Genomic DNA, 19,628 nt, shown 5'->3' with positions numbered 1-19,628 from the left:
AACTACATGATGAAGCACTCCATGGTTTTAAACTCAATTTCATATTTAAAACAAACCTTAGGAAATGAAACTTGCCTCCAATAGTGACAACTACACAATCCTACTAAATTCTCTGTTGTATAAAACTGCATTTAAAGAAAAGGGAAAAATAATATACCAGGCTGTGCAACCTATTAGGTAATGTAGTTAGCTGAAGTGTATTTGATGTTTTACAGTATCCTGAAAGTTGACCCATTAACAAATTCAACAAACTTTATCTATTGCTTTCATCATAGCAAACTTCACACAGTTTTAAATTTACAAAAATACTCTATATAATAAGAATATCTATAGGATGTTATAGTGTTCCAGTGAATTTAAATAAGATGTTGGTTTATTTTAAAATAAAGTTTATTATGTTCTGATATACTGTATTGATGTCTTAGTTTATATCAGCATTAAAACAGCTGCTGAAGAGTTTTTGGCATTTTTTATTGACTGTATTTATATTTAAGACCTTAAAGTCCTCTAGAATGCCATTAGATCATCTCCTCCTTCTATAGTATCTTAGAACAATCTCTCATCTACAAATATTTCACATCTACAAAAGCTGTTTCGAGAGAGTATCTCTAATTTTCTCAGGGACGATTTTTTGGGTTTTGGAAAGCTGGCAATTAATTAGGAGGAAATGGCTATTCTGTATGAATTAGTTTTTAAAAATCACAGAGTCCAGCACATAACTTAAGATATTTACTGAAGGAAATTTAATTCAGATTGATTATAGACTTTGGTAGCGACAGCTGGTTTCAAATTAAACTGAAAAAAAGGTACATGTATTTCAAAGTACTCTATTGGATACATCATAAATTATTATTGCATGATTCTACCACAAATCATTGTGTATGTATGAAATGGTAAACTTGAGAAGCATTTGTAACAGTAATTACTTCAGTTGTAGCCTGAAGAAAATATTAATGCTTCCATCTCCTACACTGCAGGCAAACAGTTTCCTACTCACCTGTCAACCAATGGATGTTATCATATTTTAATTGTACAAACAATTTAAAAATATTTAATGAAATCTTAGCTCATACTCTAAAATTCTTTATATGAAATGCTTTTTGGTGTTTTAAAACCTCAGAATAATAGGAAGTATAGCTATAGTGGGGAGCAATGCTTGTAAATTCTCAAAATACATCCTAGTCTAAGAGTACTGAAACTGCTGAAACTGCTCTACGGCCACTTACTTTTGTAGACTTGGCTGCTGCAAACTCTGCTAAACAGAAATTTTCTCCTCAAATTTCTGTAACAGCAGTGAAACCAATCAGTGTTGCACATTAAAAAAAAAAAAAGTGATTATACATTGTAAAAATTTGAAGCAAAAAAGAGTTGCATAATTTGCTGTTGATATAAATTCAGGCCTCCATACGAAAAATAAATATTGTCTTCTGTTGTTGTTTGGTTGGTTGCAGTTCTTTTTAAGGAACGTATCCGTAAAGAATGGTAATTAAAAAGATCTCAAAAGTCACTGTATGAGTAATGTCATCTTACTTTACAGGCTGGAGTGCATGAGCTCTGCTAGCTTAACTTAATGCATAGATTAATTTTATGTTAGCAAAAAATTAACAGAAGCATAGGCATCACATTACAATCTGACCACAATTTGATTTAACATGGATCTAGTACTGCTATTGATATCTAGCTGCTTGAAAATTCTGGTTATTCAATACATCTTCCAGGTAATTATTTCTTGCATAGCTTCTATGGCTCTATTTAAAACTGTTCTCTCCATGTCCAACATACATCTGCATTGCTAGGAGGGGACAAATGTTGACTATTTTCTTGTTTTTAGGTGTCATTCTTTAAGTTTCCTGTATATGATCCCTACTAAGTCCTTACAAAAATCATTCTTTCTACAGGAAGTATAAAAAATTATCAATTACCTAAGCATTTCAAATAATTTTGGAAGGATTTAATTATTTTTTTTTCTGTGAATGAGAACATAAATTAGAAATTCAAAAACTTGCTTGCTTTGTTCTCAGATTCTCCATTGTAGGCTGCTATCAGCACAGTTCCCTCATGATAGCACTGTAAGAGTCCACTTTTCTGAAATACCTCTTTTCAGCACAGCAGTAGCTGAACAGTACCAAGATGAAGTACAGAAGAATATAGAACACTTTTTTTTTCCTTTAAATGAACTGTATACAATAATTCATTGTCTAGTAAATGAGGTTGCTGATTTAGTACTAAAGTGTTCGTAATAATATGGTATTTTAACCTTGCCAAATCTATTTCTTTTCTTTCTACGGCCACACAGGAACACAACTGAATTTTAGCTAATTATCTTAAGGAGTTGTCTTACTTTTTGTCTCATTTAAAGAAGAAATCACTAGGGACAAAAGGATTGAATGCATACAGAAAGTAATTTTGGAGTAGAGGATGAGCAGATCAGTTAATTTCTGATCTATGTATAATTGCAAACTCTGTCCAATTTACAAATTGGAAATAAGTTTCAGATTGAGAGTTTCCAGTAAGCATTTGTCAGCAATATAAATTTGACCACAACTGTCAATTATGCTGAAGAAAGTCTGAAATAAACAGCATATAATTCAGACCTGACATCTTAGAAAAAAAGGGTTACCTATGCAGTACTCGTGAATTTCTCATTGCCTTTTGTTTCCCAATTTTGTAGAAAAAAAAATAGTAGGAAGTATATTAAAGTTGTAAATAGGTTGTGACAAAAGAATTTAAAAGGATACTTACAGCCTTTGTGAATACACTTGTTACATTAAATATATTAAAATTAATAATCTATATGCAAAGTTCATAGTCTTCCCATGTAACTGCTTTATTCGTAACTGTAAAAGTGAATCTGCAAGAAAAACAGCCAGTTCTTAAGAAGTAAGATTAAGATTTTTGTAAAAACTGCTCACAGGAAAATGCAAGACATGTAATTAAATTATGTTCTGCTTTTTACAGTTAACCATCACTATATAGATTCAAGGTGCCCTCTTTATGTGACAATGAAGGACAACAAATCATTCTATAACAGAATGGATTTAATTGAAAATAGGGCTACACAATGCAGCTTTTATGTGGCAGGTGTTCTTGAGATATGTTCTTCTGTTTTGAACTAGAGAAACCACAGAGACCACTGCTTGTTCTTGATTTTTTAAATTTTATTTTACATTGGTTAAAACAAATACTACCAGAAAGGACTTATACCCACCATGCTGTCTGGAGGCTCTGCTGTTCACTTACAGTGTTGTCTATGATAGAAAACTGAAGCAGTTATATACCACTAGCAATATGGTAGAATATCACAGCATAAGAAAGTGCTTTGCATTGTGCTCTCATACGTACATTGGAGTAGCTGAAGTACCTTTAGTAATCGTTAAAATTACATTGGCTTCTCAGTCAAAAAACTCTGTGCACAACATCTCATAACAGTGGCCTCTAGTTTAAAAAAAAATTTTTCTGAGTGTAAAAGTATCAAAAACTAAAACTTCCTAAGGGTTATCCTCTGAATACTCAACAGCGTCCATTCCTATTAGTATTTCTCGTCATATCTCTACAGACAGACAACAAAACAGGGAGAAGGTATCAACATGACATGTAAAGATTGTTGCACGCTAGGAGTATAACAATTATTAAGGTTTCGGTTGGTATGGAGCAAAGCAGGGTCTTTTGGGGAGAAAGAGAAGAAAGGTGGTTCTGCTGCCAATTCCTGAAATGGGTCTTTGAATAAGATACTGAATGGATGAGGCGGGTATGATTGCATATATTAAAGCCAGGAAAAACTGAGTGGTGGTCTCATGTGACCCTAAGTGTTTCAGGCATTCTGATGAAAAGCAGAAAAAATTGTTAGTGATTGCAAGAAGAAAGCATGTGTTGAATTTGCTGCAGAAAGGAGTAGAAATTCCAGGTCATAAACTAAAATATGAGCTGAGCGACAATCAAAATGATCAGCCAAAGGATATTAGCGGACATTTATTAGATTCATTTCAGCTTGAACTGAATCGAAGACAGTGAAGTGATGGTTTGGATTTTAATGGACGGAAAGGTATGCTTGGAAGAGAGAGAGAGAAAGAATATGTGTTATTAAGAAAGCAAGTTATAGTTCAGTCTGCAGATAAGATCACTCAGATGAGAGAAGAAAAAAAGGGAGAATAACGGAGGACAGAGAAGCAAACAAGTCTGAAGAATACATTGATTATAGATAATCTGAAGTCTAGGTTGCATTCTTTGGGGTAGGTATGTGAAACTATTTATCTCTTGTCCTCAGAATCAGAGATGAACACCAATTGGTACACTAATACAGATCAAAGACGTGGAATAATAGTCCATTAATACCAATCAAGGATCAGTTATTTTGTGTGAGTTCAATGTTACACCACTACCTTAAGAGCTCCAGCAACAATAAGTAAAGAGAACTGTGACAAATGGCAGTGGGTAGACTCATTCCCTAGGAAGTTATTCATCAGCTTAGGTTTGGGAAGGCTAGTTGGATCCCAGTTAGGAGAAGGATTTGCACGAAATGCAATCGCATGAGACCAATATTTCGAAGATCTGCTCAGAAAGTGCTTTGGGTGCTTAGATGTATAGAGAGAAATAGGAACTCTCTCTCACACTGTAATATCATCCATCATTGCGATACACATCATAAAAAACTTAGCAAGGATGAGAGATGTACAATACATCAATTTGACAATGCTTGGCTGATAATATAGTTTTAAAGAAAAAACCTTTATTGTTTACTAATAACTTTTAAGTGAAGGCTATATAATGTGTCTTCTTCAACAAACTTACTTTTTAATTGAAACATTTGCAAAGGAAAAGTATTTTACATTTACTAAGGGGAGCAAGAAGAAAACAGTAGTTACCAGGCATGTGTTAAAACAGCTTACACAGGCCAAATAACAGACATCAAAGGCATCTAAAATCTGCAGAGCTGAGTCAAATATCTCTGTGATTCTCCTGATCTTGAATATTTAAGGTAAGTTTTAAAATTGCACATTAGGAATTATATAAGAGCTTTTAACTTATTTTCGATTCTCATATGCATACAGCACTTCGGAGGATTACTGCAGTTTTGGAGCTAAAGATTTGGCCTGTAGACTGGAAGAGGTAGCTGGGATGCAGGAGAAACCAATTCAGTGTTGAGTAGGTTGCTGCTTTCTTCTCCCTCCCTCCCTCCTCCCGTCCCTCTACCAGAAATCTCTCTTGCCCCTTCATTCTTTCCATCACTGGGCCTCCACTTCAGATTGAATGATGTTCTTAATTTCTGTAGCACGTGCAAAGTAGACACTGCTGCTCATCTGGCAAATGCTTTGAGTCAATTCTACATATTCTTTAGTAAATGTTCCCATATAAGGTTTCTTAATCTTATTAAGACTTTTGGGCATTAGACCATCAATTATTTTAGTAACTAATTTCCTCTCAAAGCAACAATTTTTTTTACTAGCAACTGTGAGTATAATCCTATTACTGAAACTTTATTTTATGCAGTTGTTAAAGTCTTATGAAGAAAATAAATATGCATTCTATTTTGTAGAAAGGCCTAGAATTGCTTTAATTTCTTGTACAAAAGTGTGCAAAATATAATCTCTCCATTATATCTTTGATAGCTGTGGAAATTAAACAAAAAAAAATAGCTTCACAATTGTTTGAGTTTCATTTAAACAAAACAAGGAGGGGAAAAAGAAAAACTCACTAAATTTGATCATTATTACAGAGATAGTAAAGAGTTACATCTAAACTTACCAGGATACTGACTAAATCAGAAATGAACTTACTATCCAACATAAAAATAGGCTTAAATCACGTCTTTTTGCTCCTGTCACAGATAATATATTTACATTAAACACTTTTTTTTTAGGTTTTGAAAAATTAAACCCAGCAACTAAGGCTAGGGTTTTGAGTATATTTTAAATATTTGAACACTTACAGTAGATATGCCAAGGATATAAAGAATTAGATCAAAGTTTCTATAATCTAGCCAGTTTGTATGTAGCAAACGTAAACTTGAAAAATCTTTAAGGATTTACATGCTCTATTTTAGGGTTACATAAATTATTGGTCTTGATTTACAACTCTTCTAAAACAGATTTCACTTCAAGAAAAAGTATGTATTCATAAATATGATGAGCTGCAGTAAAAACCTACAAAACCTAAAAACCATACAGTTTGTATATAGGCCTTCAAGTTTCAGACACAATTGTAGCTTTCCTGATAGTTACTCATTTCAAAAATATGCTTACATTGCATACTTAGTACATGCATTTGTCTTCAGTGTCTATGTTGGAATTACACTTCGTTAGAGCAATACATACATTATAGAAAGCACATTTTGGAACAATTATTGTACCACTCATACAGTGTAATATTATTCATCTTTTGGCCTATTATGTTCTTATATTACCTAGACTAATTATGATCTTAGAAGGTGCTGAAAGCACAATATCACCATGTATGTGCATCTGGTAGACCACTATTGCCATATATGAAATGAAAGGTTATATGGATATTAATATATTCTGTATGTTTTCTTCATTTACCATTTAGCGGATAATCTTATGGTATGGTCTTATGATAGCCTATATTCATAAATATTTTAAGTAAATATGGTACAAATGAGATAAAAATCAGGGGTAGGTGGTAGCATCTAATTTTAAATCTTTAAACAGAAGTCTTGATTTCTATCCAGCCCTTTTGATTTCAGAACAAATAAACAGACATCTACCAAGTGACAGCACCTCTGGATTTTCATAAGCGTTAAGATTTTTGTTTTGTCATGGCTGTTATTAGAATTTCATTATGTCCTCTAGGACAGATTTTTTTTTTTAAATCATAACAGGATTCAACACTGTAATTATAGAGTCAACATTTATGGTCACAGCTTTAGAAGTAAGTGAGTTGCTTTGTTTTCCAGTAATATCAGGGATTCGGTGTTTCTGTTCAGCATATCTTCTTCAAAATCACAAAAAAAAAAATCCATGACTATAATAGAATACACTTTCTGAGAATTTATAAATAGATCTGTTCTGTTCATTTCTGAATTTAAATGAAGATAAATAAATTTTGCAGCTAACTCTTCATTAGCTACCGAGTACTTCATTTGTCTTGTACAATATTTATACGGGACACTCATTAAACTTTCTGTTTGATTAAAACTCATGGACTTTTTTTTTTTTTAAATAAACTACATCCGATTTTCAAAGGCTTTTTTTTTTGCCATTAGTCATTCTGTTTCCTCTTCCTTAGATCCTAATGTTCTACTAAAGAAAAAAACAGTCAGCTCAGGTCTCTTTCAAAATGACTGATGATTCCCATTTATGTGAATGGAACAGAGGCACTTTGTTCTTATCAAAATGGCAACTGCCTCTATTGTGCTTTAGCTGAAGGAATGCTGTAGTATTTAAAAAGTCTGGCCATGGCAGTCATGATGAAAAAGGACAAGTCGTCACAACTTTTCCAATAAGCAATGATTTTATGAAACAACCTTTTAAAGTAAATAAGCTTTAAGTTATATAAAATAATTGCAGTTTATCTAGGGTTGCTTTTTTAAAAAAAAAATCTATCAGAATTTATTTTCTATACTTTTATCTTATATTCTCCTATGTATTATATTTTGCTTTCTTTACTGTCAATTCTGTCTCCTGAGTTACCAGTGAGCGAGCTGAGGATATTTACACATTCCTGCAGTGCTTTTTACCCATGTTAACCATATGCATTCTCGACATTGATTTGATTCAGCGTTGTACATTGCAGGAATTATAAAACTCTTTATATGTACTTAAAAAAAACCCCACTATGATACAAAGCTGTCAACTTCTCATCTTAAAAGATAATTCCTGATCTGAGGATTCACACAAAGGACAAGGCAATTATTTTATACTCAGGAATACTGATGTACTGACACATACCTTGACTTTTTCTAAATGATCCTGCAGAGAGTCAATTAGTAGATCCCCCACTGGCTGCCAGGATCCCTTGAACACTTCAGCCTGGCGTAGTTTCAGGTCCAATTCATCCATTGCTTCTTGAAGGCCCTGCAGTCTTTCAAGAGCATCATCTATCTTTTTTTGCCAATCAGCGGACTGTAGATTCAGCTTATCCCACTCAGTTCTGACCTCATCTGATTGCCTTTGGAGAAGTTTAGTGGCATTCTGGGCCCTTTCCTCAGGTGATAGCTCTAAATGTGAAAATTAAGAGGCTTTTAAGACATATTCTGTCTTAGAAGAAAAATAATTGCCATCTGGGTAATTTCAAAGCTCAGTAAGAAACTATTCATAACCAAAGACACCTGTGAAATTTTTATTAATGTGTTCTGATTTGAAAATTTCTTAGCAAATTCAAATCCTGCCACCATACAGATCACCAAAATACACATTTCAGTACACAAAGCCATTTTTAAGCACGCAAGGTGTAGCTAGAAGTTTATCAATTGTGTTCAGATGCAGCAAAGTATTTCTGCACATACATAAATATTAAGCATTGTGAATCTTGTGCTGCAATTGAGTGGATTTGGGAGCTTCTGTTATCCTGCACTGTAAGTTGAATTTTAGGTTAAATTGCAGCTTTCAGGCCTCAAATGGGCCTATAGTTATAGATGGGTCCTGAAGGTTTAAAGCCAGTTTCAAAGTCTGCTTATAAATATGCATGTTTATTTAGTGCCACAGTGTTCAGAAGGATCACTAAGGGTTTCTTTAATCTGCATTTCTAGCTTAGTTTCTGAATACTGACATTCAGCTTGGAGTGTAAAAGGAATGCTTTCACAGCAGCTGGCAGAATTTATTTAATCATTGCTGATCATCGCTGATCTTTCCAGCAATGTGCTATTACCATGCTCTTTTCTTCAATTACCTCTTGGTTCTGGGTAGAGCTTCTCCAGTCCCTCCACAGGTTGTTCTGTTAAGAAGATTCGCACAGTCTCAAGCACACTCCTGATAAAAGGTTCTTTTGTTTTCAGCTCCCTCTTGAAAGTCTGTGAGATGAAACAAAATTATTTTAAGTGAATATATAATGAATTACTGAGTACTAGCCCTTGTTTTCATCAATTTAAGAACAACATTTCCAACACCAGCTTCCACATGTGTATTATGAGTAGCTACCAAAAAAAAATGTAAAAGAGAGAATCAGCTTCAGGTTAACAATTGAGACAATCAGCTTCAGGTTAACAATAACAACCTGAAATCCCATTGTGTTCAAATGAGCGAATGTACTGCCAGCATGCTGCACAGTATCCAAAGTTTCTGATCAAATTGTTCACTGTAAGAGGGATATTTTGTTGATTAATATCAGGGTCAAATCCAAAACCTATCTACAAGGGGCAAGGCTTCAGCTATCTCTGTATTGGACCACATCAGCATAGCTAACGGCTCTTGAAAGCAAGATTTATCAGAATGCAAAGGAAAATCCAATGTGTCTCACAGTTACCACTTCGCTACTGTTGCTGGCAACTGTTGTGTCATAAGGGGAAAAAAAAAAAAAAGAGGACCTATATATATTAGACATGTAGTCCTAACAATTAGTAACAAAAAAAAAAAATTTCAAATATATTAAATAATAACTCTCTCTTCAGTTGTGTAGATGTATCTCTTCCAAAAGTACATGAACTGAGATTTCTGAAATGTAGAACCAAGGCCAAGCTGAAAATTCAGAAATACAATCTAGCCTAAATGTAGGCATACATGAGTAAAAATTAACGGGCAGACAGCAGTCATTACAAAATAGTTAATTCCTAGTTGCTTTAATCAGTATTTCTTAACAATTTCCCTGTCTTGCCATATACATTTAACATTGTTCTACTCCTTGTCAGATCAGCTGTACTTCTCCCTTTCATCTCTTCCTCTTCTGTCATGCTTTTTGGCACCTGTCTCCTTTCTTGCCTTTTCTTCCTTTTTCCTATTTGCATTTTTCTTTCTTCAGCAACCGTGTCTTTAACTCTCTCTCTTCTACTCCCTGCTTTTAAAAAGACTGAGTAAGAATCTCAAGGCTGGTATTTGAAGTTTTGGGCTACTGAAAGTATACATATCTCAGGTGTTTCAATTTGATTTTTTTGAGTGTAGGGTTTTTTTTTATTATTATTTTTTTTTGTTCAAGAGAATTTAAGATTCCATTAATCTGAATCCAAAATGTTCACCGCACAAAAATGCAGATGAAACCTGGCCTATGGGTTGCATGTTGCATTGGATGTTTTGCATGTTGCACTGAATTTATCTAAATGGTCCTTACAACTGTTTTATTTCAACATTTTCTTCTCTATTTATGAAACAATATTGACTGCATACCGTTTTCAAGTAGAATAGAGGTAAAATATGCAGATAATTATAGCGCAGTGAACACAAAACACAATACTGCAAGGAGAGCCATATGCCATGAGTGGAAAACAGATATTTTACTCCAGGGACTAGAAAATTCTTTTTACAACACCAGCATTGTATAGGCTTCTTAAATAATAAATTCACCAATTCAGTTAAAGTCATTGTTAAAAAAAAATTTGGGTTTCTATGCAAACTAATGAAAGATTATAAATTAAATATTAAAAAGTTCATTACACTTTGAACTACATTTGATATGAAATGCTCTGTACAGGAAACAGCTAACAGAACCAATAATGAGAATTACATCTGCAGTTTATAATATGAGCACTCACAAGTAAAAAATTCTTAACACATTTCAGGAAAGTAAACTTAAGGAAATTACTACATTATTCTGTTATAAAAAAAAAAAAATAAACTTTTTATTAAGTGGTCAAGAATTGACCATAAGGTTTATAATTGTGAATCAGGAAAACCCTTTAGCAAAGTGTAGTTTCTTGAAGGAAAAAAACAAAGTAAAAAAATGTTAATTTTGTGTCATGGACATCAATAGGACTGGGGTCCTTTCACAAGGGAATCTAGTGTTTGATTAATATCTATGATAAGTGTTTCAGACAATCATATTGACTCTTAAGAACCAACACTGATTTTCTGAAATAAAGAAGAGTACTGTATATTAACAAGTAAACTACCACTGGATATTGCTCCACATAAATACAGAGTGGAGTTACTCCAGGGTTAAAACTCTGACTCAGACATTTTTAGGTTTAGAACTTTTTATAATTCATACTTGACTCTTACAAGAAGTGCAATGGAAAGAGGAAATATAATAAGCCTTTTTCATTACTCCAAATGAGGAAAACCTATTCCTTTAATTAGCCTTTGTGCTCATCTCACATTACATCACTCTGTCCCACCATAGTGAGGCAGGTCTGCAGCTCACGTAAGCCAGCAGGTAGCATAACTTAAAATGTTCCTCCATGGACTGTGTGCTTTGCTGTCATCTGATAGTGTTAAAAGTGATACCAAGAGTCATATTGGTTTTTAAACATTACAATTGTATAACAGCTTAAAAATATAATATGCCTTATAAAAATCTCCAAAGACAAATTACTTCTTAGAAATGTCTACAGCCAAAACCAATCAAACAAGAGGCACGTGCACAAAGGTCTGTTCTGCCCATACACACGAAGAGCAGGAAGGGGTGACAGATATTCCAGGGGAACACAGAACTACACCAACTTATAGGATATTTAAAAGCCAGAAATGCCTCTGAGCACAGAACAGCATTAAAAATAATGAATGCTCATTTCATACTATCCCATTCCAAAACATGTTCCTACTGTATGAAGATAAAGCCAGCTTTTCTGATTATTTTGTTGTGAAATACATACACATTACCAATAAAAATCATAAGTAGCAATAAATGACATTTTCTCTTATTTCAGGAAAAAAAAAAAGGATGTATCTATTTAGACCCCTGACAAATACATCCTTATAATAAGCAGACCATCATTGAAAGCAGAGTTAGCCTAAATGAATGTCTAATTTACAGCTAATGATTTCAGGCTAATTTCATTGAAATCCTTAACTTCTTCCACACTTTGTAGTGACTGCAGAGGAAATCGAACGTGCATAATGTATGACCTGACAAAACAACAAGCAAACTACTTTATTTAATTGTTTATTTTATTATCTCTATTTGTCATCAACACTACAGCAGTAATGGCATTCTGACCACCATTTTAATAATGCATACATTCATCAGCTTATCTCAGACTTTCACTACCTCCTCATGGGCATCCTTAAATCTCTTTAGGTGGAGAGAAACATAGGTTGTTTAAATTGAAAGATGAAAATATAATAAGAACAGAGTCGCATTAGTAAAACTAACATTAATGTCTGTTATTAGAAAAGCAGATGTTTTGGCTTTTAATGAACTTTAAAGAGAAAGAGTACAATTAAATTAATTAAAGATTTTTTCCCAACTTGAATGCTTTTTAAAAAGGGGTTATGACCTCAATTTTAAAAAGTATATATCAATTCTGGCACCAGAAAATGTTAGTGTTTTGAAGCAGGAACTGTTCTCCTTCTTAGGCACTGTTGCTATAGATTTCATGTGAAAGAGTTTCCAGGGAATTGTTAATAATTAACTTCTACATTCCTAAATACTATTTATGATGTTAATGCAATCACTACACAGAATATGTGGCAACTCTTAAAAGAATGAAAGAAAAAGCAGGCTATCTGCATGATGCCTAAGTTACTTAACCGAGATTAAGAGTAATGTACATAGTTATTAATATTATTTCAATAAAACATTATTATGACACTTAGTAAAGCAAATAAAACTGTAAGATAATGTAATAATGTTTTGATGAACAGCAGTATTTTTCATTATTGACTAACCTCCCCCTGCCACACACACACTCTGAGACTTTGGCAGAGATGCAATTTCTTCAGATGCCAAAAATCGACAAAATGACACACTACATATGTAAGTTCAAACAAATAGCAGTTATGTGGTTGTATTTGGGATAAATTCCAAATTATCTTGTCTTAAAGCACTTCACGTTTATAATGCCACCATGATTTGAACGCATGGATATCTCTCTTCTCAGTTCAGTTCAAGCTCTCCTCTGGCACAGATTTAAGCATTTGAAACTTTTATCTGAATCCTACTCTTAAAATTTTTAAAGCCAATCTTGACAACTAGGAGCATTCTAACGACAAGTACCAACTTTGTTCCATCTCTGATATGAATGTCTGAGGTATTCCAGATGGTCTGCTAAATGATAGAGAGGTTAAATACGTTTATTTTTCTTTAAATTACATACTTATGGGGAAAAAATGAAATCAGCTTGTAACACTGCTTTAGAAGAAGGATTCAGGCATAAAATCATGTTCGCATTCACCATGCCATTTCTCAAAAGCAATCAGTTAAACTGCTTATAAATAAGGTTCCCCTGCTGAGGCTTTTTCTATTCTGCAACAAAAAACTTACCTGGGTTCAGTTCTGGCTTCACCTGGCAAAAACAATTCTTCATAGAAGGAGAGACATTGGACTGATATAGGAAGACCAAAGCTGGAAGTTTGGGTCATTTAAAAGATTGGTCAGATGAGGTAGAGACTTAGCTTGTTTAGTGAAGACTGATTTCCAGAACTGACATTCAGGAGAACAAAATGAACAATCAGCAGATTGTTTTTCTCAAGACCAGAATTCAGCTCCTCTTTACTTTCACATCCAACGCTCTGAGAGCTAAGTTTTGTTCTTAATCAGGAGCCCAGCACTCTTGAAAAAAAAATGGTGTTACAGTACTGTGCTTCAGTTTTAAGCTAGAAGCTTCAACATTCGTGGTGCAAGCCTTTTTAAAAGCATTTTTCTTATGTCCAGAAATAAGCTAAGCTGTTCATTTGGATACAGCCTTTGTATGTCTGCTTCTCTAAAATAAACTTTTAGAGTAACAGAAAGTCTATAGTGTCCAGGGAGAAAAAAAAAGCAGTAGAAAATCTCCAAGCTGAAAATATAGATTTTGTCAAAGACAACCTGAAATCGACAGAGTTCTGCACTGATTGTTTTTTCCTCCACCTCTGTAAGAGAAGCTCTGCTATTGCCTTTGCACAAGAATTCCCTGATGAAACTAGTATGAGCCATAGACAGTCAAAAAGCAGTAACTGAAAGGTCATTTAAAAAAAAAAATCATACCCTATGAATATCATTCTGTTTCTGCACAGTGGGAAGATCTCCACCAATGGGTGCTTGCTGTTTTAATTCATCCTCCTTCAATTGCAGCCATGCCAAAAGTTCCTGAAGAGAGAGATGTAAACGCTTCCACTGGTCTGTACTGGCTTCCAAATGGGATCTGAAAGCATGTGTTAAATATAAGATATATTTAGGTACAGTGAAAATAAAAACCAAATTGTACAAGCTTATTTACTGAGAAAGATTCTAGTGTTTCATTAACGTAATGATTTTTAAATAGCTTCAGTAACTTTGAGTTAGATTCTGGAAACACCGATTTAAATCTGGTTCCACAGTCCTGGCCTGAAATACCCTTTCGTTTCCCATCTCTTGGTTTGTTTTTTTTTTTTTTTTGTGGTGGTTTTTTGTTTTTTGGTGGGTTTTTTTTTGGTTGGTTTTGTTTTGGTTTTGTTTTCCTCTTCAGCAGTGAGTAATAGCTGTGTCAAATTGTCAGTCTCACTAAATGCGCACAAATACTATGCAGGACTAGCATGAGAGTTACTTAGTTATCACTTAGGATTACTAGGAGATTAATTAACTACAATGTAGAGAGCAGTTTTCAACTAAGAGAAGAACAAGCATTTCTTTGAATCACAAACCATTCAAACTCACACAAGATTCATGTTGTTGCTTACCTTTAAGATCAGAGAACCAATGCCATCCTTTCCCAAAAAGTCATGAACAAATTGTTAAAGCCAATAGAATCCCCTTACAGTACCAAATGTCTGTGCCATTTGAACAGAGGTGTGAATGAAGCTAATTGACTCACTGGAAAAATTAAAAGACAGAATACTACTTTGGGCAAACAAAGTATGGGACCACCATAAGGTCATCTTATAAGTATTTCCTCCGTGTATGTTTATGTGTTTGGTTGGCTTTTTTTAATACTGGGATCAAGTACTGAGCTACTAATTTGCAGCAACTCTTTTCTGTAGAGAGAAAATATGTGACTGAAACACCACTGGACTCACAAGATCTTCCATTTTGTTAATACCGTAGAAAAAGCACACTAAAATGTCATCTTTCTAGAATTACAAATATGCTATTTTTTAATTGCCAGTTGGGAAGAAATTGCTAATTCACTTCCAGGTAACATAAGAATTCCTCTTAATAATTCAAACCAAAAGCAGTATTACATAACAATCAGGTGATAAAATGTACTGGAAAACAAAGACAAATTTTACTGTATTTCATATATTTTCTGTTTAACTTCCAGTTTTGTTTGTATAACATTGCTCTTCTTTTTCCATGATTGCACATAAATTTACTTATTTTCTGACAATGAAAATTCTACTATAGCTTATACAGAATGGTCTCCAGAAAAATGTTATAAATATGGACTCCGTGTTTCACAGATCTTATTACTTAGTTTGGATATGGAAATGAGGAATTGCTGAAGGTAAGGACAGTTGTATTTCTTTGAACTGCTCTATGGATCCTATCTCCTTTGCAGCCTCTTACACCAGGTAAATTGGAGTGGTGAGGAAAGAGAAAGGAAAGTGACAGATTAGCCACAGGCTGACAGAAAGCTCTGCTGCTCTGGTACGTGAGCTGATGGAAAATTTTCTCCTTTTTCAAGCTTACAGGCTATGTGGGAGGGACACACACAGGCCATGCTGCCTTTTGATCTCTGCTCTCTCAGGGCAGCCGTGGGCTGGGCAAAACTGCCTCACAGCAGGCACTACTGGGGGAGGCCAGCCCTGCAGGCACGGAGGATGCCTTGTGAAAGCAGTGAGGAGGGAGAGAAGTGAGGATGTTGTATGGGGAGTTGGAGGAGGCAACAGCCAGAGCAAGGACCACAGGGCTTTTGGAGGGTACTCCGTCAAGGAGCCAAGTTTCTGAGTCAGGTTAACTCCTCTCTCCCATGTTTATCTCCGCAAATGCAAGCTCCTCCAGACAAGGGCAGCAACTGTAGGCAAAGACTAGGCTTTTCACTTCTTTCCTGCTTCGCCAGCTCTGACTTTACAGGAAAAAATGTGCAAAAAAAAAAGAGTGATGCAAAGCAGTTTTGCTACTGCTGCTGTTCTCTGACCTTCCCCAGTTTGGTGAATGTTTTCCCCGAACCCATCTTGTTCTGCCATTTGTCTTCTGGAATATGTTTGTTTATCTATGTGCATGCTAGTGTACATTATACGCGTACACTCGAATATTTATAATTGTGTTCCAGGACGTGCACACAAAACAGATAATATGAAAATAGTTTTAAAAAAGTGAGATATTTATAAGAAAGAAAGTGTTTATTAGGAAAAACTGTGCTGACTTATCAGAATGAAAGAAAGGTAATAATGGAAACGAACTTGGCTTCTCTTAGTATCTACTATATGTTTTATCTAACGGATTTAGAAAAGAATGCCCACCTAACGCAACAGCATGGGTCTTCTGTTTCAGCAATCTAAAACTTATGCTAAATAAGGAGACTTGTGGGACTGATGCGTGGGAAACACTCCATATATTTGCTCTTATACCTCTTTGATGTAAACATTATGTTTAGTTAGTTATGATGAAATCCATTCCACACTGTGTGATGGAAAGAAACACCTCCAAGCAGGCAGACTGAGAATAGCCTGTTAATTCTGTCTGGTGGCCAGCAACATTAAAATGGAATGTCTTAGAATTTAAGAATTGTTTCTTGTCCTAATCAATAAGTTGTTGAACACCTTAAACCTTTTATTGAAGGCAAATATTTTAGAGAGGAAGTCTGTTGCTTTCAATGTTTAATGCAAGAAGTCACTGTGATATAAATGGGGTTACTATTTCTGACTCAACTAATGGCAGTGATACATTAAACTGCAAAAAAAATGAAAGACAGAGTCTCATATATTTAATTACTCATATTTGTCTAACTGACTGTTTTTTTTTATCTCAAACATCACTGCATTTGGGTAGGTTAATGTGTAAAAGGCATGTAAAGAAAAAAATCTCAGAGACACCTTGAAGGGTTATATCCCTCTTCTTTTACTACTCAGAAAAAAAAAAAAAAGGAGGAATATGCTTTTCTTTTTCTTTAGCTACTAACAGCTTTTCTACCACACATCCTTCATTTACTTTTAATGATTGATGTTATGAAGATGGCTTTTGTCATTACACAGAATGACCTCCTTCAGGGCCTGAGCTCAAAAAAGCTAATATTTCATACATTACTTTGAAAAACACTTCTGCTTTTTGCTGCCCTCTGAACTACCACCAACACACAGCAAGTGAGCAAATGAAAAAAAAAATGCCCGAGACTGAACCCAACAGAGCTGGATTGTCTATAGTGAAAGTTGTATTTCTGAAAAGAATCTTTTTGGACAATTTCTTTTAAAAAACCTTCAGCCTGATGAAGCCTGTACCTCCACTTCATCATTTGTAACTTTTCTATTTATTACACTTTTCCTTGAAAGGAGAACTTTTTCCTCTCATGACACTACCTATGGATTTCTTTTACCCCTGGATTTTATTTGGCCATTCTCTCTGCTTTCCAGACAACAGCTAAAATCTTAAATAATGTTGTATTCTAATTTGCAAGGCTATTCTTAGTTTTGCACTAGAAATAGCAGTCTTAGAAAGAAAGCTTATCATAAATATAGGTTGTTTAATCACTTTCTTTCATGACTTATTGATAAGTCATACCCAGCTCTAGAAAAAGCCTACATTTAAAGGGGGTACAGTTACTGTTTAAACATGCTAATCTCTCCTTCTCTAATTACAAAACCTCATCATACGCTTCAAATCCTAATCCTCTAGTATCATTTTCACACCAAAAAAACCCTAATAATTCTAACAAAGGTAAGCCAACATCCAAAATAACACAAATCATTTCAAAATGGACAAAAATAGTGCTATCAGAAACAAAATTAAACCTTTTTACTGGTAAAACACGGCGCTCCAACTTACACACCAACCATAGGCTTTTGCTTACATTCAGGTCCTACCTAATGTTCAGAGATTTCTTCCTAAGCTCACTCCATCTGAGGTTCATCGTATCCAGACGTCTCTGCAACAGGGCTGCATCCTCAGAGCCTTCCAGGGATCGTAGGATTTTCTGCCCGTTTTCATCCAGGTTGTGAAAGATGTCAGTATGAGCATCGATTTCCGCCTGTAGTTCCTATGGAAGTAATAGAAAACAATACGTGCGATTTCTTACAAAATCATAGAAATTATCAGTTCTCTAAAGAGTGGAAAAATCCTCAGCACAACAGAAAGTTAGGATAGATTTCAATTACTCCTTTTACGGTAATATCATGTACTGTATACATAGCCACGTTTCCCTTTCACATGAAGGCCATTTGCACTGAACAACGACCTTTTCTCCACACAGAGCATACTGAAAAATTTTAGAAAGATAAAAGTCTAGCTTTGACAGGCAACAAAGCAAGGACAAGATATATTCGCTGTGCTGCTGAGGGGAAAAAAAAAAAAAAACAAACCCACAAAACCCTCAGGATCTCAGGTAAATCTGACCTTCACATGATATGTCTTCCTGTGCAACATTTTCAGTTTGAGCTGGGGACTGCAACACCGGTCCTGCTGCATGGCAATTCCAAGAAATCTACGCGTCTGCAGCAGCCGAGCTTTAAAATGCCAAGTTCACTTACATTCTGTTGACAGAACACATTTCGGAGCGCAGGCCTCAGCAGTCAATAGCAATAAACAGCCACTTTGTGCTATATCAAAACACTGGTCAGGGCCATGGCTGTAGGAGGGCCTGAGAATAGCAAGGACCTAGAATATGCAACTGGCAGCTCGTGTTGAACAGCCAACTTTTCTTATCACTTCATAACTGCAGGCCAGTTCTACATTTTGAATTCATTTTCTCCCCTCATTTTTAGCACGGCTGTTTCTGCCAAGAGAACATTCTTTAGAGAGCTGCCTGGTACCAGCATTCCTGCCTGCCCACACACTCAATGCAGCCTTTGTACATTGGCTGCCCTTCTCCAAGACGCACGCATGCTGCAGCTCCACAAGGTCACAGATTCATTTGCAATGAACAGCAGTTGAATCAAGCTCTTTAAACAAATAAAAATAAAAGTATTAATAAGAATTTAAACATGTACATACATGAGCACACACGTACTCTATAGGCAGCCGCATACGCACAAAACCACTTTTACTTTCAAACAAAGAACTACACAATGAAACAAAGAAAATGACCTAGTGAATAAAGTTCTGCATTTTCTCCTGGGATGCTTGGGTACTAAGATTTCTGGTGGTGGTTTCTTGCTGCCTGAAATGGGAGTGCTGGGGATGAAGTGTGAAAGAGGAAATTATTTATGGTGTTTGAGAGCAAGACCTAGCGCTAACTGACCATCACAGACAGTCCCCAATGGAAATTTGTTGTAATTTTCTTTAGAAGAATGACTTTGAAGGAGGGGAGCACACAACTTGCCTACTTGGTGTGTTCCTAATTGAATTGGTTTTATTTGATATTTTAAGTGCAATGTTAGCTGCACTGAATCACGAGTAGATTGTCCTTATTCACCTACTGCTATTCCAAATGTCATTTGCCTTCCTTTGCTGAATAACTTTCTTGCACAGTAATAACTAGCACTGTATTTGGAGCAATTTTAAGGAAGTCTAGGAATGTCTTTGGTACAGTATAGGAG

General features: G+C 35.0%; 1 protein-coding gene across 11 annotated transcripts in view; it reads right to left on the bottom strand.

The window, feature by feature from the left end:
• DMD (dystrophin) overlaps positions 1 to 19,628 on the bottom strand; it is a 1,302,935-nt gene that overhangs the window by 188,599 nt on the left and 1,094,708 nt on the right. For all 11 annotated transcript variants that reach the window (XM_086766697.1, XM_086766715.1, XM_086766672.1 and 8 more), the window contains 4 exons: positions 17,958 to 18,130; positions 14,008 to 14,164; positions 8,845 to 8,965; positions 7,905 to 8,173 (listed from right to left, as the gene is read on the bottom strand). In XM_086766697.1, the coding sequence (XP_086622823.1) occupies positions 7,905 to 8,173; positions 8,845 to 8,965; positions 14,008 to 14,164; positions 17,958 to 18,130 (720 nt within the window). The remainder of the gene's footprint in view (positions 1 to 7,904; positions 8,174 to 8,844; positions 8,966 to 14,007; positions 14,165 to 17,957; positions 18,131 to 19,628) is intronic.

This window comes from Chlamydotis macqueenii, chromosome 1, assembly GCF_036417535.1.
Source record: "Chlamydotis macqueenii isolate bChlMac1 chromosome 1, bChlMac1.mat, whole genome shotgun sequence".
NCBI lineage: Eukaryota > Metazoa > Chordata > Aves > Otidiformes > Otididae > Chlamydotis > Chlamydotis macqueenii.
Note: the sequence above shows the minus strand (reverse complement) of the source record. Positions and strands in the feature narration are given on the sequence as shown.